Below are 22,917 nucleotides of genomic sequence, written 5' to 3'. Positions count from 1 at the left end.
AATGGTAAACTCTCATAGCTCTTAGCTGTGAGGAGGCATCATTATCTGTATATAGATACAATATTCAGACTTAGTAGTTGTATCATTATCTGTATATAGAGATACAATATTAAGACGTAGTTGTTGTATCATTATATATATATAGAGATACAATATTAAGACGTAGTTGTTGTATCATTATCTATATATAGAGATACAATATTAAGATGTAGTTGTTGTATCATTATCTGTATATAGAGATACAATATTAAGACTTAGTAGTTGTATCATTATCTGTATATGTAGAGATACAATATTAAGACCTAGTTGTTGTCTTCTCCCCCAGGGCTCCAGAACGGCCTCCACCTTGTCTGCTGCCACGCTGGCGTCGCTGGGTGGTCCGTCGTCCAGGAGGGGGAGCTGTGACACGTCCTTCTCCGTGGAGACCGAGGCTTCCATCAGAGAAATAAAGGTATGATGACTACAGCGGAAATATTAATATTGGGGTTTAATACCCGGCCTCAGAATAGTAGCACTCTTGCATGTGCCACCTGAGACTGCCTTTGCTTGGGACTCTCTGACACAGGCGATGATAATAATGATGATGATGATGGTGAAGACAAACCCGTTAATTGAAGAGTAGTGGCAAGATGTTTACAAGCCAGGAGCAGATGGAATGTTGACACGACAACGTCTCTCTCTCCCACGGTGATGTGGGGATGGCAGATTTTAAAGGAACACGCCACCAACATTTTGGGAAATCTGCTTACCGTCTTCTCCAGAGAGAGACGAGAAGATGGATACCAGTGTCCTCTCTGTGCGTTCAGTAGAAAGCCATCTGGCTGCACGTTAGCCTAGCTTAAGCTTAACCATCCAAAAACTTGCGGTCCCACGATTGGGCGTACATGTCACATGACCTGGCCAATCAGAGACGCGGAAACACGACTTTGTTGTGGAAAGTATTCAGGCATCCCCAACGCCAGAAGCCTACTCCTAAACCGGTTTTATTTTATTTTGTCATGTATTATTTTTGTTCTGTTTTTTATTTTGCCATAGTTTTTTTGTCTCCTACCCATGTAAAGCGTCTTTGAGCACCTGGAAAAGCGCTATATAAGATGGATGTATTATTATTATTTGTCAAACAACTCAAATTCTGTGTTTACCAGGCGCTGATGTTAAGTTAAGTTGAATTGCATTGGATTCATCATTCCATGGGAACCAGCAGGGGGCACTGCTGCCATACGTCAACACACGAGGGCTGAAAAGCTTTGGGAGAGGAGGCTTGATACTAACCACTAACCAGCCTAGGGTTGCCGCGGTGATGTGAAACTTCCCCATGACTAACAAACTCAATCATGATCACCGGTATTACAAAATGGCGCTCAATATCTGTAGAGCGCTTACTTTAATCTTTAACGCTATGTGGCTACATTGATCCACTGTGTCTGTCCGTCTAAGTCTGTTTTCAATTCATTTTCAATGATGACTAGTATCCATTTGTTGGACAGAGTTGATGTTCTAATTTTAAAATAAACCAACGGACGGGAATATTTTCCATCACTTTTCTATTTGTTCGTTGGCGGATCAATGACTGATCAAATGTATCCGCAGCCATACTGTTACTGGTCTGGACTGGTCCTCAGCTCCTCTCCAGTCGATCTGCTGCTGGGTTTAATCCAACATATTTCTACATCATGTCGTCTCTAGAGCCTCCTTTCTCTTTGCTTCTCGCAAAGTTAAATCGACTCTGGGTGAAAGTGAAAATTGTACTGCCACTCTGCTGCACAGACCTATGAAATAGATCTGCTGTCCTCGCAGACATGTTCACTTTATAATGTTGTCTGATTATAATGTTGTCTTTATAACACTTTTTTTTTTTTTTTTATGTGGGCATTGATATGCAAAAAATAACTAAACTGGCTTTACTTAAAAAAAAATAAAGTAAGGCAAGTGACGGGTGGATGCCTGTACAACCGAAAACCTAAACCAGCCTCGGAAACAGTTCTTCCTTTCCACTGACGGAGTAGGGCTGGGCAATTAATAAAAAAGAAAATCGCGATCTCGATTCATAGACCTATGCAATCTCATTTCTAAATTATGACTATTTTTTTTTATTACATTGAATTTTTCTTTTTGTAATTTATTTAAAAAAAATATATTAAATTTTTTTACTTTACTATTTTGTATGTTACAAGAGACTTTTAAGTTTAAGTCAAGCACTTTCATATATGTTATGTTTAAGTCAAGCACTTTGATATATGTTCTGTTAAGAGTGCAATAAATGATTTTATTGAAAAAATAAGAATCGTGTGAGAGAAACGTGATCTCAATTCTTAGAGAGAAAAATCGTGATTTCACATTTTAGCAAGAATTGCCCAGCCCCACTGACGAGCGTCACTCGTGTCCCCCGACAGGATTCCCTGGTGGAGTCGGAGGAGAAGTACCGCAAGGCCATGGTGTCCAACGCCCAGCTGCACAACGAGAAGTCCAACCTCATGTACCAGGTGGACACGCTGAAGGAGGCACTGGTGGAGCTGGAGGAGCAGCTGTGGGAGGCGCGCCGCGAGTTCAACGACAAGGCCAAGGTCAGCGGGCAGCCCAGTGTGGAGTAGGGGTGATTCCATTCCATACATTTTCTATCGGTTAATTCCCCAAAACAATTTGAATACACAAATGTGGGTGGGGGAACTGATTCACTCGGCATGAATGGACTATAGGTAAATAAAGACGATACACACACAAAAAAATATAAAAAAAATATATATATATATTTCTTTTTTTATTTCGATTAATTTAGATTCTAACATATTCAAATCGATGCATTTCGTTTAATCTATGCATTGTTACACCCCTAGTAGGGAGACTATATTAACCCTTTCACTGTCACACTACAGAAGGTTAACCCTTACTATCACACTACCGACGGTAACCGGGTAAAGGGTTAACCTTCTGTAGTGTGGCAGTGAAAGGGTTGACCTGCTGTTGTCACTGTCAGCCCAGTGTGTAATAATAATAATAATAATAAACACTTTCTAGAGCACTTTTCATGCAATATAAAGCAGCCCAGAGTGCTTTGACAAAATTTAAATATACAAATTATTAATAAAATGCAGGACTCGGTAGACAAATTGCATATCACAAGCAATAAAATAGATAGAAAGATTTTTTTTTATAAAATGATTGAAACAAAAGTCCTCCCAACACTGTCGTCTACTGTCATCATGTGGGGCGACAGTGGCTTGGGAGGTAGAGCAGTCGTCTCGTTATCCGGAGGTGGCCGCTCCTCCCGGGCAGGCACGTGCACACATAGAGGCCAAGGGGTGCTTGAGCACCTGCCTTTTTGAGCCTCATCAAAAAAGTGCCCTTTTTGAAAAAAAAAAAACGTTTTTTTTTTTTTACCGTTACGCATATAGACTGCCCTTCCAACTGAAAAATGTCAGGATAGAATAAAAATATTAGGTAAAGAGAGAGAGATGCCCCATATTCCATTGCAGTTTGCACGGCCTCCTCAGCGTGCCTCTCCGCGGACCTATATATTTTATGCATAGCGTGGGTGGTGATGATGATGATGATAGAAACCGCTGTGGCGCATACAGTTGAATGCTGGTATTACACTCACTGAGGGACACGAAGAAGTCAAGTCCGATGGGATTTGGGAATCTCCAATACAAATCGGGATTGGAATAAAAAATGCATTTATATTAAACGATACAGAATATACAGCACTTCTTGGCGTCTGTAGGGTAAGCACTTATTCCCTCCCCCCTGAACATTTATGGAGATGTTTGGGCCTTTTAAGTCGGTGATAAAAGTGTCTTTCAAGGATAAGTGAGCTCCTGCACTGATTATTATAGTTCAATATTCAATATTTGATCACCAAAACCCCCCAAAAAGCATAAAAAGGGGGCCCCTGCCCAAAAAGGGCCCTTAAAAATCGTGCTTGCGCCCTTTTCAGCCTTTGAGCACCTGCCCCTCTAAAGTCCTGTGCACGTCCCTGCTCCCGGGCAGCGTGTGTTGAAGTGTCCTTGCGCGAGACACTCAACCCCCAACTGCTCCCGATGAGAAGGTTGGCACCTTGCGTGGTCGCCTCGGCCGTCGGTGTGTGAATGTGTCGAGTGAATGGGTCAAATGTAAGGCGAGAAAGAAATTGTAAAGCGCTTTGGATAAAAGCACTACTGGTATATAAAAGCAGACATTTACCATCAACAGGAATGTGAGAGAGAGAGACATTCCCACAGTATACTGCAGTTCCAGTTTCAGGAGATGAGAGCGACCCTGAAACAGAGTGAAGAACTGCTGAACGTGAGTACCTGACCACGTGGCGCAACGCTGAGGCTTCTTAACGCACAACTAATTGACTCCGCCGCCACTAAAAAAACAATGCACCTCTTATTAGGTTTGCACTTAAAGGAACACGCCAACATTTGGGGAAATTAGCTTACCGTCTTCTCCAGAGAGAGACGAGAAGATGGGACACCAGTCTCCTCTCTGTGCGTTCAGTAGAAAAGCCATCTGGCTGCACGTTAGCCTAGCTTAGCACAATGAATGGAAGCGGACGGTGCCGGTTAGCCTTCGGGAGAGGTGTTAGTTGAACAATGCCTAAGCTAACCGGCACTGTCCGCTTCCATTCATTGTGCTAAGCTAGGCTAACATGCAGCCAGATAGCTTTCTACTGAACGCACAGAGAGGAAACTGATATCCATCTTCTCGTCTCTCTCTGGAGATGACGGTAAGCTAATTTCCCAAAATGTTGGCGTGTTCCTTTAACACGGAACTAATTCACTCCGCTGCCACTAAACCAATACGCTCGATTTAGGTTTTGCACTTTAACTCTGCTGCTTTTCACGCTCTTTTGGCTTGCTGATTTTACCCCCCTCTCCTTCTATCTCCGCTTCCTTCCTTCCTTCCTTCCTTCCTTCCTCTCCTTCCTGCTCACCTCGCGCTCGCGTCCCGTGGACCAGGAGGTGGGTCAGCTGCGTCTCAAGAGGGACGGCTGTGTCCGCGAGATCTCTGACCTGCAGGAAAACCTGGAGTGGAAGGAGAAAAAGATCGGGGTAGGATTCTACTCTTAGACACAAAAAAAAAGTATCTTTGCTATAGCCTCTTAAATTCAGCACATGAGCATAGGTGGCCTTAGCTATGTTTCACTCGTTGTTAACCCTTTCACTATCACACTACAATGGGTTAACACTTCCACTACCACACTACAGAAGGTTAACTCCTTCGCTACCACACTAGTGAAAATAATAATATAAGATAAGGGCCCCGTATTTGATCTCTAAACGCCCCCCCCCCCCTGAACCTTAAGGCCTCCTATGCCACATGAGGGACGTTCACGAGGCTTCCGGTCTTTAATCGGCGTTAACACACCTCTTTACTTTCCTCCTACGCGTCTGCTTGTAACTTCTCTTCTTTGTCTTCCACCGCTCCTCGTTTCCTCTTTCCCTTCCTTCCCGTTTCCTGTCCACTAACCACTGGTTCTTCTCGCTGCTCTTGGGGCCACACACACCGCTCAGGCCTTAGAGAGGCAGAGGGAGTTTCTGGACGTTGTTGGGCTCGAGCGGGATAAGCACCGGGACGAGGCGCTCCGACTCAGAGACACGCTCAAGGTACAATAAGAGGTTAATAATCGGCACGCCGCTGACCCTACAGTGTATAAGCAACCCTGAGTAAGGATGTACTCAGACTAGGGCTGACCCCTATTAGTCGATTAGGGGTTCCCAAAGTTGTCAGGCCGCGACCCAAAGAGAGCCGCGACCCCCACTATTATAGGAGGCAAATATATATATATTTTTTTTATAAATGGAAATGTATGGTTGAAACATGCACACGTTCAAACGCACACACACTAATAAGCATTGGAGGCTTTTAACCAGGGCCCGACTGGGGAAATCATTCAGGCCAGGAAATATAGTGCCAAATATAGCCCCAGTCAGGCCACTTTTTAAGCGGGGGGGGTCCCCCACCAGGACATGTTTTGTTACAAAGACTTCATTTCCTGCATTCTGGTGCAGGATTTTTTTTATTTGTACCCTTTAAATGCCAGTGTTTGTGATGGCATCACAAATTATTGTTAAAAAACAGGCTAGCATATGTATGATTAGCAACAACACTGATTTTGATGGATTTTCAGTTTTTTTGTAATGTCAGATTGAAAATAATACAATCTTTTATTCAACTTCAGCCCTGATCATAACACCACATATACATTTTATAATTCTAACCCTTTAAATGCCAGTGTGTGTGATGGCATATATTTGCAATATATCAAATACAAAGTAGATTCTTCTGGGAGGGGATTATTACAGGCTAGCATGTGTCAATGATTAGCAACAACAGTTTTTTGTAAGGGTCCCGCCTCCACCAATGACATTATCTCTAACTATTGCGCTGCTGCAACTAGAAACACTGTCCTGGCCTGCTTCTAAGTTCAGTGGCCTGATTTTTTTTTTTTATCTGGCGACCCCCCCCCCCCCCCCCCCCCCTGGCGAGTGAGTTTTTCCTTACCTTCGAGGTGGGGTATGTCTGGGAGTGCTTGCATTAATTAATTTATTTGCATTTATTTTAAATTTGTTGGACCTTATGGTGTTCTTGTTTTATTCTTGACTTGTTTAAAGAAGACGTGTCCGGCCCATGGGGACATTAACGTGTGTTGTCTGGCCTTACAAATAAATTTGATTTGATTAAGATAGATACCAGTTTCCTCTTGTGCGTTCAGTAGAAGGCTGTCTGGCTGCATGTTAGCCTAGCTTAGCACAATGAATGGAAGCGGACAGTGCCAGTTAGCCTTTGTTAGTTGGACAATGCCTAGGCTAACAGGCACTGTCCGCTTCCTTCATTGTGCTCCAAAAATGTCAAAAGCTTCAAGTGGTAAAAACAACCATGTTGTACAGCCCTGGTATCGTATGCATGTATAGCTGGAACATTGGAGTTCTTAGTCGGGTGGGTGTAACTAGTCGACTATTTGCTGTTGCCTCTGCCTGTATAGAAACATGGGATCGTGGTGTCTCCTGAGGTCACCACCAATGGGGAGACCGGACGACATGACGATGACGAACATCACAGTGCAGACTCCCCCTCCCGATTGGCTCAGGACACTCCTTATACTGGTGGGGAGAGCATGCTTGGTAAGAAAAGTTGTTGGTAAAACATTCTGTACGTGGCCTATTTATCATTATGGCCATCATGGCTTTGTACAGTATATGTTTAAAGTGTACCTCTACTACTTTTGTCATTTTGGCTGTGCTCTGCCATTTTCGGGAGGAAAAAATTACTCTAACGATCGTTTTGAAAATTCTTGGAATTATTAAATCTTAACGTCATCATAAATCGAGGCTAGATCTTTTTGATGCAGCTTGACCCAAACCTTAGAAGATACATATTTTGTGTAGTAAATATGTAGTTTATGTATGCCCTACACACATAAATAACTTTCGACATGGCTTAAACTCCAAATTATGTTTATTCGTTGATGAAAATACCAGATTTTCTTTATGATTCTGTGGTTCACATTTCCCTCCCGAAACTACACAATGCAGCATCATCCTCCCAATGGATTACAAACTGCAATGTTCTTACTCCTCAAGTTGCAACATCAGTAGTGTGTTTTACTATTCTTCTGTGATCAAGATCTTAATTAATCTCTCTCCTAATCACTCCTGGGTTAATCCCCCCCCCCCTGAATTTTCTTTACCATCTCTAACCAGTAAACTCTGGTTGGTCCTCCAATCTTCTCCCCATGCTCTTCCAGGGAAAGCAAAGGAAGCGCCGCATCATGTCCCTGGCGAGACAGCAGAGGGCAGTAGACTCCCACGGATGAGCATTGCATGTGACCCTCGGAGGACTATGGGGTCTAAATCACTAAACGGAATGGAAAACCCCCCAATGGTGGACGGAATGATGAAACATTCAACCAGAAACCAGGGAATAAGGGGACAAACCAGGAACCATTGGGAAGGGAAGATTCCAACCAGGGATGGAAAGGAAAATAGCCCCGACTCGAATGAAGCCGTCGCGAAACGTTTGACCGAAAATGACCGATCACGCATTCCTCGGATGGGAAACGAGGGCACTTCAAAACTCTCCAACAGAACGGAGAGACCTGCAGCCGGGAGGGAGGGCACAGGTCACCTCGAGCCGCACGCCGGCGTGAAGTCGCACGAGGTCCCACCTGCCACGGCCAGATTAAACTCGGATGCCGTTCCAATTGACGGATACAAACCGGGAAGAGACTCGGAAGAGGAGCAATTCGGTGTCAATGAATTAGTCGTCAAAGAAACCAGTTTGTCTCATCAGGGAGCCACCGTGGTAGAGATTGAACCGTCGAATCATAGCAAGGATAATGAAGAACACGTCAATCCTGGAGGAAATCAAAAGCCCTACCGAGATGTGTATCTAAGCCAGCCAGTGAAAAGTGATATAGAGGGGAAATGGGATGAAGCGCATGTACCTTCTTGCGTTGAAAATGTACAGAACCGGTCTGGGCTTGCCGAGGACGTCATCTTCCGTAACGAGGCGGCTGTGCCGTGCAGCGCAGCCTCTGTGGAAGAGAATTCTCCGATTGAGCGGAAGAAAAGGAAACGTCTTAGTGGATTCAGTTTCTTGAATAACTATCAGTGTGATGAGCTGGTTGTGCTTAATAGTGGAGCGACCGGCGATCAATGTCTCTGGAATGATAACGGTACAAAGAAGCTCCCAGTGAAGGCAAATAATGAGACGGTCTCTGATGACACGGGAGCCGTGGCCGTTGTCGTAGCCATGTGTGGAAAAGAACAGAAAAGTGAGGAGCTTGTCACACCTGCATCGGTGAAGGGCGTGGACTTCCATGACGGAGCTAATGTTGTGGAGAATGCGGAGATGAGTGGACATCTCTCAACCATGTCAGAAAAAGAGGTCGTCTTTAGAGAAAACACAGTTGTGCTGAGCAGGGGGGACCATGGCGAGTCTAGTCTTCAGAAGGAACAGACAAATGCGGAGCATCTCTCATCCATAGTGACGGAATATGACACTGCGTTTAGTGCCTCTTTTGGACAGTCCTTCTTTGACCTGGATGTGACAAACTCTGTACTCTATTCATCCAATGAGGTTACTTTTGAGGACAAAGTGACCTGTCCTACAAGTTTAGGAGACGACGTTGGTGACGAGCCATCTGTGATTGGCTGTGGCGGCTCTGGCGGAGGAACCTTTGAAAATGAACAAGAAAGCATAAAGCGTGTCGCAGTTGTGGCAAAGAATACAACCATGACACAGAGTGCTGGAATAATGCCTGAAAACTCTGTGGAAATCACAAGAGCAGTGGAATCCAATGGCCAGATTATGTGTAAATATGAAGAGGAATCGAGGTGGAGCCCTGTTCAGATTGTAGTGGGAAGTAGAAGGAATCTACTGGAACTCCAAGAAACGGTAGACCAGACAAAGACTCCAACGTCACCAAATGTCTCGTCCTTTGTTTCCGACCATCCATGGAACGATTGGAATGGATTCGATCAGATCATACAGAGCATTATAAGAGGGTTTCAGTTGTTGCAAGAATTGCTAAAAGATCCCGCAACTGTCGAACAGAGTACTTTGGCCAATCCACTGATGTCTAACTCTGCGATGACAAAAGACTTACAAGTGTCAACCCCAGACAAAGCGGCGTTGCGTGTTCCAACAATGGAAGTAGGGGTCCAAACTGACAATTTCTCACAGGACTTGTTCAGTTCCAGTGAAGCAGTTGGGCTGAAGGTTCCGGATCGACAAGCAAAGTCTGACAGAGAAATTACCCCCTCAGGTGCCATGCCCACCATATGTAACTCCAAAGCTAACGTGAAATCTTCCCTTGCAGAGAGGTCAGGGGCTCGCTCTCTTGAAATAACGGATGCCAGTGCTGGGAAAGATGGTATTAACGTTAGACATGATAATCAAAAGCGTCAGAATAACCTAGATTCTGATATTGATTTTGATGACTCTCACTATGATGAAACAATCGTGTTCATGCCAGATGCATCTTTGCTGGATGTTTCAACTTATCCCAAGAACGACGAACGGAATGGTGCTCTTGAGCGTCAGGTTAAAACCAATAACACTGTCGTGGCAGATGCTTCTAAACCAAAAGGACGCTCCGTCCTCAATTTGCTGAAGATCTTTCCCGGAGCTCAAGGCCACCTGGAGATTGTTCCAATAAAGCTGGTGGACACGAAGCTTGCAAGGGATCAAGTCTCGAAGATGCGTTCACTAGGTGTCGCTGAACGTCCGCGAAACTTCAGGAACTGTATGGAGATTACCGCCGACGAGGTGGAGGAGGAGCTCAGTCCAGAATGGGTGATTGTGGATTATCCCGTTTGCCCATAACCGTAGTCCGTTATCGAATGCTAGGGCTGAGCCCAAACGTTCGAACGTTCGAACCTCCGTTCGTTACGTTGGCAATTTTAAATCAACATTTGAATTTTTTATTTCGAATGCTTGTTTGTTTGTTGTTGTTGCCTACTCCCAGGGCACGTTTGGAGTGGAATAATATGTAGTGTGAATAATGTATTGTATGCATAAAATGACATTAAATGAATTTTTTAATTTGTTTTGAATTAAATTCAGTCTTCCTTTTTGTCTTTTGATTCATTCTGACTCCATATAAAGTATAATCTCATTGTTAAGGGAATGGAAACTGCTCGATACTATTTTAGATGCCATACGGTGCAGGAAATGCCATACAACACAGGTCTTATCATTCATGTTTACTTTAAACGCATGTATATTGACTTCAATTATGTGATTTAGTATTATATCCACTCAGCCAAAAGGTCAGATGATTGTTAAAGAGAAAATCCACCCTATAAAATATAATTCACACATGTTATTGCTATACTGGACAGCTCGATTTCAATTTGTTAATATGAACAAGTTTCTTTAAAAGAACACACCAACATTTGGGGAAATTAGCTTATCGTCTTCTTCAGAGAGAGACCAGAAGATAAATACCAGTTTTCCTCTCTGTGCGTTCAGTAGAAAGCCATCTGGCTGCATGTTAGCCTAGCTTAGCACAATGAATGGAAGCGGACATGACCGGTTAGCCTTTCGGGAGAGGTGTTAGTTGGACAATGCCTAGGCTAACCGGTTATGTCCGCTTCCAGTCATTGTGCTAAGCAATCAGTATTTTAATTCAATAAGGAGAAATCGTGCATGTTTGTTTATACATAACAAATGTTTTATCCAGTTCAACAGTTTAAAAGCTGCAATGTGTAATGCATTGTAAACATGATTGGTGTTATCCACTTGTAACATAATTCTATATATTGCAATATATAGAAGATATAGCCATTGATATGACACGCATTACTGAGAAAATCCTACACGTAATACCTTTAACTAAATATTCTAAACTTCATGATGATTAATAAATGTTACCTTTCTTTGTGTTGCAGAGCTCCGGCTGAGGAAACTGGTTGATGAAAGGGAAAGTTTGATTGATCAGGTGGGTCAAATGATCACCTTTTTAATACACACCCTCAAGACCCCTACGCTCTGCATCTTCTGGCCACCTCAGACCTACTCCTATCCGAGCTCGGGAGGGTCATCAAAGAGAAGTCACCTATTCTCTGTCCTTGCCCCACAGTGGTGGAACGAACTTCCCACCACAATCTTTCGCCGTCGACTAAAGACTCACTTCTTCAATCATTATCTGAAATGAAATACATTTAAAAAAAATTATGTTTAAATATAACTCTTAATCCTAACTAACCTTACTAGGGTTAACTATGTATGTTGTGTCCGTCCACTGTTTGTTACTTTAGTTATCCCCCCCACCCCCCCCCCCCCCATGTAAAGCGACCTTGGGTCTTTTGAAAGGCGCTATATAAAATGATGCTATTATTATTACTGTCATGCACTTGTCCTAATATACTAACCTACACTGTAGCACTAAACACTTTGATCAACATTGTTACTCAGCTGATAGGGTTGTACCCTTCCTGCTGTCTTGTTGTACAAAACTTGTAAATCGCTTTGGATTAAAAACGTCAGCGAAATGTAAATGTAATGCATGTGTAAAAATGTTCATCAATAAATTTATATATTTCATCACCCTCATTTACAGCGACAACAAGCTTACAAAACAAGACTGTTTCAGAATCAGGTTTTTATTGCCAAGTAGTTTTCACATACAAGGAATTTGCTTTTGTCGTTTTCAGTGCGACATTAACAGACGGACCTTAACAGACGGATAATAAAATAAAGAGGGGGAGTACAATTAAATGAAATATGAACTAAATTAAGCACAATATAATTAGTTCTGTCAGGCGATTAAAAAAAATAATCTAATTAATTACAGGATTTGTAATTAATTAATCTAATTAATCGCATAACTATTTTATGCCTGATATTCTATATTCTATAATCATATTTCAAATTGCATGTGTCCGGATGGCAGAATTCAGTACTGTATCTACAAAACCTTCTGTTTAATCATCTTCCATCTATTAATTTGCTTAGATTTTTCAGGTCTCGTCAATTTGAGCATAGTGTTCACAGTCAAAGATAAAAAAAAATATATAATTGATATTCTCATTTGGTTCATTACAATGTACTCAAGCCTAGTAACAGACACAGTATTTCTGACACTGGGAATACATTCCCTGATGTCCCTAGAATCGGATACCAAGAACATGCAAATGGACCATATAAAAAAAAGTCTGTAAATGTGTATTCTACGTTCTTATGGAATGAATGAGATTAAAAAAAAAAATTATTTAATTTTTGTAATTAATTTTGAGTTAATTTTCATAACGAGATAATTTGCAGTGTAATTAATTAATCTAACGCGATAAACTGACAGCCCTAAATATAATATAATTATGAAGTAAAATATAGGCCAGGGCTGACATACAGTGGTCGGAGATCATACTTTGGAAGAAGGAAGAGTCCAGTTGGAGGGCATTCCAGATGTTGGAAGCGTCAAAGGAAAAAGCAGTTTTATAAATTCCAGACGGTAATGCAGAAGACGGTTTCACTCATTTCAACACTACAGTATCATTTTGACAAAAAAAAAATTTGAATCAGGTTTATTTGTTTAAGTATGATACACTTACAAGGAATTTCGCTTGTCGCTTTCAGACAAACACATCTAGAATAATATAAAAAATAAATAATTAATACAATATAAGTGTATATACAAAAACGTGTTTGATGTATTGTGTAGAAGCAGTGGAGGGGTCAGAACTACAATTTTGAGTATTATCATTGTTGTCCGGAAGACGCCGAACATACAGCAATAGGAGCATGATAATTGGGGTGCGACAGTGACTTGAGGAGGTAGAGCGGTCATCTGGTAATCAGAAGATTCCCGGTTTGATTCCGGGTCCTTTCCGGCAGCATGTCGATGTGTCCTTGAGCAAGACACTTAACCCTTAACTGCTCCCAATGAGCAGGTTGGCATCATGCATGGTCGCCTCCGCTGTCGGTCTGTGGATTGATTGATTGATTGATTGATTTTTATTGTGGAGTAAAATACAGCATCCAAGGGATAAAAACATGAGAAAGTGCAAGCACTTATTTCCATCATGGTCCCTGATTTTGGACATGGACAGACATCATAAAACATAGAGCATCATAATAAAATATAATAAAACAGAGCATCATAATAAAAACATAGATCATCATAATAAAAAACAGAGCATCATAATAAAACATATAGCAACCCCATAAAAAACACTCCCTACCCTCTCCTTCCTAGACGTGGCTCATTCTATACTTCACTGGCTACTGGCTAGCCATTTCTTTGTGGCACGTCTAAAGCTTCCCCCCTCTTCGATGTTTTTCAGGGCCACTGGAAGCTTGTTCCACTCCAGTGCTGCAGAATAAAAAAAAGTATTTGTGCCCATTAGTGAGTAAAATTTTGGCAGAATAAAATCCGTACTGCTCCTTCTAGTAGAGTATGAATGATTGTCACGGAATCGATTAAAATAATTGGATGGATATTTCGGACCTGTATTTTGAACTATCTTGTGTGTGAGACCTAATTTGATGTGAATTACCCTTTTATTGACGGGAAGCCAGTTTAGTTGCCTAAAGAAAGTTGGCCCTAGGTGAGTGCGTGGAGGTAGTTTTGAGCTGTCTGAAGTTTGTTTTTCTTGTGGAGCCACTGAACCAGGAGCTGGCAGCATAGTCAAAGTGACTTTGTACTAATGCGCCCGCTAGCATTTTAAGTGTTGCCTGGTTCAGTAGTTCCCCTTTTCTAGCTAGGAATTTCGTTTTCTGGCAGATTTTAGTGTGGGCTTTTTTTAGCCATGGCCTCTCCTGTAAGATGTTTGTCCATTATGCAGCCTAGATATGTGTGGTGGGTGAATGTGAGGCATAAGTTGTAAAGCGCTTTAGATAAAAGTGCTACATAAATGCAGACCATTTATAATAAATATAATATTTCACAGGATCAGCAGCGGTGTAAATAATATATTTGCTATACAGGATATATTTCAGACTAAACCTAAAAAACGAAATCGGACAAAAATCTTGGCGATGGAATATGTTCCCAAAGGATAGCGTCAGGTCGACAGTGGCTCAGGAGGTAGAGCGGTCGTCTGGTAATTAGAAGGTTCCTGGTTCGATTCTGGCTCCTCCCGGGCAAGGCTCCTTCCGGTCAGAAGTGTCCTTGAGCAAGACACTTAACCCCTAACAGCTCCTGGTGAGCAGGTTGGCGTCCCGCATGGTTGCCTCTGCCATCGGTGTGTGACTGAATGGGTGAATGTGAGGCATATGTTTGGATAAAAGGGCTATGTAAATACAGTCTATTTACCATTTATAGCATGCTGATGGTTCTGTGTGTGTGTGTGTGTGTGTGCGCGCAGGTGAAGCGCCTTAAGTGCCAGCTAGACCAGAGACAGAGGAACGGGACCGAGGGACCATGCCCAGAGGAGGGAGGTCTGGAGAACGGCATGGACGTCCACATCCTGGACCTGCAGAGTGAGTGACCTTTAACCTTTCATTTCTGTCGGGAATCACTCCTGTCATTAGTTTAACCATTTATTGTAATGGCAGAATAAATGGCATTGGTAATTGTTACAAAGGGTCAGATTAAACCGAATATATATATTTATTGCTTGAGATCCCTTGTATAATATTTGTATATCGTTTGATATCCCTTGTATATTCTTTGTATATATACACGGAATATCCCTTTACCTGGGTACAAACCAGACCATAATATTCGTTCTCCTATTGGACAGCGACCCCTAGGCGCCAACGACCATACCCCCAATGGCAAGTTCAAAGGCAATGCCAAGGCATGTCTCAACATGTCCAGGTTTGCGCAGTAATACGAGACAGAACTGAGGTTGGCACTAGATAATTCACCTTACGTATAAATACGGCGCAGGTGGATACAGCAGCACCTTAGCACTAAAACGTTGATGCCCTCACCACGAGACAACGTGTAGTGAAGTGGGCAACTTTGCCCCTGAATAGAGCCTTGAGAACCGCGTGCGAATAGATTGCTAAAGTGTCAAGAGTTTAACGCAGTACCGTTGAGTTCGACTTATTCTAATGTGAAGTAATAGTCTATCATTTATAGTGTATCGTGCGGCTACCGTTCTTCAGTGACCAGCATTACCACCGGTTCGTCGTGTATATAGCTGGTGCACTTATCCAGGCTGGGCGGCCTAAACTCGTGCCCCCATCCGAGGAGTCCTAGACGAGAGCCGTTGGATATGTACACCAGAGAACCTACACCGGCGACTGCAGAACCTTTTCTGGTTGGATTATATTGCTTTGGTACCGTGACTGCTGGAGCAGAGAACCGTCTACCCCACTATCGTGTGGGATCTACCCCCCGTGAGGAGCATCCCTCGAGCCCGCCTCTAGGAGGAGGCTGGCTAGCTTTCATCCATGCTGTCGAGCATACTGGATTATAGCTGTTGCTTTGTCTACCGATCAAGGGAGTACTGCACTGGTTCCTGTATCTGGAACCTCGTTATTCCTCGTTGACCCAGACTTTGCACCCGAACATTCCTCTACCCTGCCGGCCTTACACCCGGAGGGAACCCCCCAGTGTCTCCAGCTGGTACTAGTGTGCCTTATGTAATTGCTATGCTACAGGTGGCGTCAGTTTAGACCCATCTTACTATTCTCATTGACTTACGCTCTTGACCTACTTTACGTGTGTTCTTCGCCTTACAAGCGCGAGTATAATTCTCAATCTGTAACCTAACGTTGCTTGCTCTGATAATAATAAATACCCTCTAAATAGAACTTTATGTGTCATTGCCGTATTCTTGTGTGGGTGTTCACCATATATTAGGCCTGCCGCGATAAGCAATAAATCGATTAATTGCCGCGATAATTAAAATTAATGCAATGATTTTGACGGGCGCGATTAATTGCTATTTGCGCGTTTGTTTTAATGAGGCGGAACCAGTGCCCCTTGTCAGTCACTGTCCGTGTTGGGAGGCGGGCCGCTGGCTTTATTACAGAGCAGAGAGCACAGCACAGGAGCTCCGTGGGGCAACACCACATAGCTTAACTACATTTCTCAATAGTGTTGCTCCTTTTAACCAAGTAGCGTTATTTGTAGTGTAGCGTTAGCGTTTTAACGTTAGTAGCTAACGTTAAAACTAACTTAAAGTTAGTTGTTCACCAACAATCTCAACATTTGTTTTATCATTAGCTCATGTCGATCTACTAGTAGCATCAGCAAGCTAACGTTAGCTGGCCCCAGTCCACTAGCAGCATGTCGATCTACCAGCAGCATCAGCAAGCTAACGTTAGCTGGCCCCAGCCCATTAGCAGCATGTCGAAGTAGTAGTAGCATCAGCAAGCTAACGTTAGCTGGCCCCAGTCCACCAGCAGCATGTCGATCTACCAGCAGCATCAGCAAGCTAGGATAATCACAACAATACTTCCGGTCCGGTCGGTGGGCTTCAAAATAAAAGTCTAAAACACCGGAAAAGACGGAGCGGTGGGCTTCAAAATAAAAGTTTTGGGAAATAAATTTCTCAAAAAAAAATTCTCTAACCGGTCGCAATAATATCGCTTATCGCGATATTTTCGGGGGCAATTAATCGCCCAGCAAAATTTGTTATCGTGGCAGGCCTACCATATATATTCATGTACTGTATGGCCAGTAATTAAAGTACATAACTAAGTAGTGGTTTAATAATACCATACTCTCAATACAGTCAGGGAATTGTACCCCTCAGTTACAGTAATAATAATACAGTTAGTCTTGGCAGTATGGTTTTATTGGCCTATCGATGTTCCAATCTACCTGAGAAAGTACTTTCCATGTGGTCAGGTCACAAGCACAACACCAGGGCCAGCATAGCCAATGTAGGGTCTACAGGTTTAAAAACCTAACCGGAACATTTACATTTGCACATCAGGGCTCCTGGGAATGGAATTAGTTGGCATTGCCACAGTCAGTCAGTCTGATGTCTTTCAAGCTGTAAAGTCGAGTAAAAAGTCAGTCATGTTTATTGTAATTTTTTCATGTGACAGGGGATGCATGAGCTACAGTACTCGGGTCTCGGTTATAGCCATTAAATACTAGATAACTAGAATAAATACTCAAATAAATACTGATCCTCATGATAGACATACAAACTGATTAAATAAAAAATCCAGTAAAACTAATCATTCAATAAAAAAAACATTAATTCAATAGAAAACGAATCCATTCAATAAAAACCTAGTCTAATTTCAATAAAACTGATGAAGGTAAAGAGGTGGCGGTTGTGCACTATGGCAGAGGTCACTAAGTAGTTTCATTTGAGCTGATATGATGTAAGCTCTACGTTCTCTATGAACTATTTTTTTTTTTTTTTTTTTTTACTTTGACCAGTCACCTGGTTCTTTTAGCGTTTATCGCTTTTTCTTCGCATTCATACTTGGTCAAGTTCGACCGACAGATGCAGGCTGAAAGGGTTCAGATGGGGGGGAAAGACACTCTGGGAAAGGCACGGCTGCCGTCCGGGATTCGAACGCGCTCAGCCCCAGATCCGCGCGAGCGCGGTTGTCCACGGCGCTGAAATAGCACTCGCGGTACGTGGTGAGCTACTGGAGCTCCCCCTCTATGAACTCTTTTTATATGATATATATTATGTATTTTTTTATGATCCAAGCCGTGTTAGAGCTGCCACTCTCACGTCTGCCTGTTAATCTTGTGTTTTAAACGAGGTCCATGGTGGAAATATGTTTTAGAAATGTTATTGTGTCAACCTCAGTGATTTTATAATGTATGCATGGCTGTTCGCTGTGCATTTGTTATTGATTGTCGAACTAAACTAAACTAAGCATAACGGCATTTTGAAACTGAACAGCAGGGGGCACTATGAACTAATCCGTCACAGGGGATGTAACTTACTAGACACTAGACTAGAGTAGTTCCCTACAATACAGAGTGGAATCAGATCAGGTGGAGTTGCGTGAAAACCTTACTTTTTCTAAATAAATGCATGATCAAACTAACAATGCTTGTGGTGCGCTCGACACTAGACCAAGCCACCCACCCTGATAAATAGAACTTTATGTGTCATTGCCGTATTCTTGTGTGGGTGTTCACCATATATTAGGCCTGCCGCGATAAGCAATAAATCGATTAATTGCCGCGATAATTAAAATGAATGCAATGATTGTTTTAATGAGGCGGAACCAGTGCCCCTTGTCAGTCACTGTCCGTGTTGGGAGGCGGGCCGCTGGCTTTATTACAGAGCAGAGAGCACAGCACAGGAGCTCCGTGGGGCAACACCACATAGCTTAACTACATTTCTCAATAGTGTTGCTCCTTTTAACCAAGTAGCGTTATTTGTAGTGTAGCGTTAGCGTTTTAACGTTAGTAGCTAACGTTAAAACTAACTTAAAGTTAGTTGTTCACCAACAATCTCAACATTTGTTTTATCATTAGCTCATGTCGATCTACTAGTAGCATCAGCAAGCTAACGTTAGCTGGCCCCAGTCCACTAGCAGCATGTCGATCTACCAGCAGCATCAGCAAGCTAACGTTAGCTGGCCCCAGCCCATTAGCAGCATGTCGAAGTAGTAGTAGCATCAGCAAGCTAACGTTAGCTGGCCCCAGTCCACCAGCAGCATGTCGATCTACCAGCAGCATCAGCAAGCTAGGATAATCACAACAATACTTCCGGTCCGGTCGGTGGGCTTCAAAATAAAAGTCTAAAACACCGGAAAAGACGGAGCGGTGGGCTTCAAAATAAAAGTTTTGGGAAAAAAATTGCTCAAAAAAAAATTCTCTAACCGGTCGCAATAATATCGCTTATCGCGATATTTTCGGGGGCAATTAATCGCCCAGCAAAATTTGTTATCGTGGCAGGCCTACCATATATATTCATGTACTGTATGGCCAGTAATTAAAGTACATAACTAAGTAGTGGTTTAATAATACCATACTCTCAATACAGTCAGGGAATTGTACCCCTCAGTTACAGTAATAATAATACAGTTAGTCTTGGCAGTATGGTTTTATTGGCCTATCGATGTTCCAATCTACCTGAGAAAGTACTTTCCATGTGGTCAGGTCACAAGCACAACACCAGGGCCAGCATAGCCAATGTAGGGTCTACAGGTTTAAAAACCTAACCGGAACATTTACATTTGCACATCAGGGCTCCTGGGAATGGAATTAGTTGGCATTGCCACAGTCAGTCAGTCTGATGTCTTTCAAGCTGTAAAGTCGAGTAAAAAGTCAGTCATGTTTATTGTAATTTTTTCATGTGACAGGGGATGCATGAGCTACAGTACTCGGGTCTCGGTTATAGCCATTAAATACTAGATAACTAGAATAAATACTCAAATAAATACTGATCTTCATGATAGACATACAAACTGATTAAATAAAAAATCCAGTAAAACTAATCATTCAATAAAAAAAACATTAATTCAATAGAAAACGAATCCATTCAATAAAAACCTAGTCTAATTTCAATAAAACTGATGAAGGTAAAGAGGTGGCGGTTGTGCACTATGGCAGAGGTCACTAAGTAGTTTCATTTGAGCTGATATGATGTGAGCTCTACGTTCTCTATGAACTATTTTTCTTTTTTTTTTTTACTTTGACCAGTCACCTGGTTCTTTTAGCGTTTACCGCTTTTTCTTCGCATTCATACTTGGTCAAGTTCGACCGACAGATGCAGGCTGAAAGGGTTCAGATGGGGGGGAAAGACACTCTGGGAAAGGCACGGCTGCCGTCCGGGATTCGAACGCGCTCAGCCCCAGATCCGCGCGAGCGCGGTTGTCCACGGCGCTGAAATAGCACTCGCGGTACGTGGTGAGCTACTGGAGCTCCCCCTCTATGAACTCTTTTTATATGATATATATTATGTATTTTTTTATGATCCAAGCCGTGTTAGAGCTGCCACTCTCACGTCTGCCTGTTAATCTTGTGTTTTAAACGAGGTCCACGGTGGAAATATGTTTTAGAAATGTTATTGTGTCAACCTCAGTGATTTTATAATGTATGCATGGCTGTTCGCTGTGCATTTGTTATTGATTGTCGAACTAAACTAAACTAAGCATAACGGCATTTTGAAACTGAACAGCAGGGGGCACTATGAACTAATCCGTCACAGGGGATGTAACTTACTAGACACTAGACTAGAGTAGTTCCCTACAATACAGAGTGGAATCAGATCAGGTGGAGTTGCGTGAAAACCTTACTTTTTCTAAATAAATGCATGATCAAACTAACAATGCTTGTGGTGCGCTCGACACTAGACCAAGCCACCCACCCTGATACAATCATTTGCATTCAGGCAAGTTCTATATTAACCACATGCCCTAATCAATACTAATAATCCATCCGTTTTCCTCACTGTGACTGCATGTCACTATATATCCTGGTCTTCATTACAGCATTAGAGGGTATTATACTCACGTGTGTGTGTGTGTGTGTTTGAGTGCTTTTATTTCGGTCTTCTTTTACAAAGCAATGTACAGTAGTAGGAAATGTATTAAAAAAAAAGAGAGAAAACTACCGTCCGAAAATGTGTAGGCTGAAGCCGAGGCTTATATTGCCTACCCTTTTTACATTACATTATTAACAAAAAAACACAATTCAGTACATAATCGTACTATAATCTGTGTGTGTGTGCGCAAGAGATTGTCCAACAAAACATTTTGTTGACATTTTATTCCTCCATTTTCTACAGGGGACGCCAACAGACAGATCAGCGACCTCAAGTTCAAACTGGTGAAATCGGAACAGGAAGTCACCGCTCTAGAACAAAATGTCAGTTCCCATCGTGCACTTTATAATTTACGCCTTCATCACTATACTCATGTGTTAGGCGTAGTAAATGTTAGGCGTAGTAAATGTTAAAAGACACTAAGCTCATTTCCCCAAAATGTTGGCATGTTCCTTTAAAATTAGATTCAAATGTATTGTCATCATACAGCACAAGTACAGTATAACATGGCATCCAACCAGAGTGGAAATGTAACCGTAAAGTGTAATAGTACAATGTACAGGTGATTAAACTGGGTATAAAATATATAAATTAGTACTACTGAGTAATAGTGCTAATCAGATGTATGTACAGGGTTGTAGTATTAATATGTGCACGTGTTAATACACTATAGTAGTAATTCATACTGGCCATCAGCGTAACTAGTAAGAGTAGGTAAGGCCGGGATATGTACGGATATAGATATAGTATCTACAGATGTAAAAAGTATAACATGCAGGTATGTACAGACAGATAGGGATAGATATGTATACGGTATATACAGCATTATTTTACATGCTATCATACAGAGTTATGAGTTATATGCAGGTGTATAAGTAGGTGTATAGAAGGATTATATGCAGGTATATTCAAACGGATATGGGCATATATATGCAGTATGGGCATATATATGCAGTATATTCTATAGTGCTACATATATATAGCGCTATTGCACATTTACATAAGACTCGCAGACAAGACACACAGCATATACCATTACCCAAAACCCTCCTTCCTGAGCCCATTACTGCTTGCCTCCTCTCTCCAGATTATACGGCTGGAGGGTCAGGTGACGCGCTACAAATCCGCATCCGAGAGCGCTGAGAAAGTGGAGGACGAGCTCAAAGTGGAAAAGCGCAAACTGCAACGAGAGGTAGGCCGTCGCTCCTCTCGGCCGCTTTCATTAAGTGGTATTTTCCTGTCGGTCAAGAGAGGAGAGGAAGCAGGGGACGGGGAGGTCTTAGGTTTATGGTTTCTCTGCATCTTATTAATTTTCTCTCTCGCTGTCTGCCTCTCTCTTTGATATTTGGCTCTCGCGAAAACGAGTACAGAAATAGAATCCCGACCGGCTTTGGTCATGCGGAATCTTAATCTCTCACTAAGGTTACATTCACACTGCAAGCCTTTAGGCCGTGATCCCATTGAATGCCTTTTTCTTGTGCTCAAACATGGAGAATTGTAAGTGCACAGGGCGCAACAAGCGATGCCGCCGATTACCATTGCTACCTCAGCTAACTGGTTGCATAAGTTACATACATTAGGCTACTACTCACAGTAGTGATGGGAATTTCCATTCACCGGAGTGAATGTGAATGAGCAGCACGTTCACGTCACTAAATAGAGCAGTTCACATGTGTCGTTCACCGTTCATTGACTCTGCGCTTACTAGTCCGACTCCCAGACTCCCACTCAACAACTGACCCACTGCGTGCCTAAACGTTGCAATCTTTTCACCTATAAAGGTTATTGTATGTCCTTTTTATTTTATTTTTTTTAATTATTTTTTTAAACATGACATAAAATAAACAAGGTTATTGTATGTCTTTTTTATGTTTTTTATGTCTAATTTATGTTTTAGTTTAGGGTTTTGTTTAGTATTTTTAATAAACTACTATTTTCTTATATTTTGTCTCTCAGTTACTAAATAGAATGTCTTCTATTACTGAGTGTCAACTGTTGCACACTGAAGAAAACACGTACTTATTATAGTTTCATATGGTTAGTCGTGCACTTTCATAGT

The 22,917-nt window shown here is 42.2% G+C and overlaps 1 protein-coding gene across 3 annotated transcripts in view; it reads left to right on the top strand.

The window, feature by feature from the left end:
• lrrfip1b (leucine rich repeat (in FLII) interacting protein 1b) overlaps positions 1–22,917 on the top strand; it is a 102,171-nt gene that overhangs the window by 73,062 nt on the left and 6,192 nt on the right. Inside the window, exons 5-13 of one of the 3 annotated variants that reach the window (XM_084327474.1) lie at positions 326–451; positions 2,394–2,564; positions 4,189–4,281; positions 5,496–5,588; positions 6,968–7,106; positions 11,379–11,428; positions 14,796–14,910; positions 21,102–21,181; positions 21,946–22,050. In XM_084327474.1, coding sequence (XP_084183600.1) covers positions 326–451; positions 2,394–2,564; positions 4,189–4,281; positions 5,496–5,588; positions 6,968–7,106; positions 11,379–11,428; positions 14,796–14,910; positions 21,102–21,181; positions 21,946–22,050 — 972 coding nt within the window. Of the gene's footprint in view, positions 1–325; positions 452–2,393; positions 2,565–4,188; positions 4,282–4,940; positions 5,034–5,495; positions 5,589–6,967; positions 7,107–11,378; positions 11,429–14,795; positions 14,911–21,101; positions 21,182–21,945; positions 22,051–22,917 lie in introns of all 3 variants that reach the window. The other 2 variants (XM_084327475.1, XM_084327476.1) reach the window with 2 other exon arrangements.

Source organism: Notolepis coatsorum (assembly GCF_963971535.1).
Source record: "Notolepis coatsorum genome assembly, chromosome: 1".
Taxonomy (NCBI): Eukaryota; Metazoa; Chordata; class Actinopteri; order Aulopiformes; family Paralepididae; genus Notolepis; species Notolepis coatsorum.
Note: the sequence above shows the minus strand (reverse complement) of the source record. Positions and strands in the feature narration are given on the sequence as shown.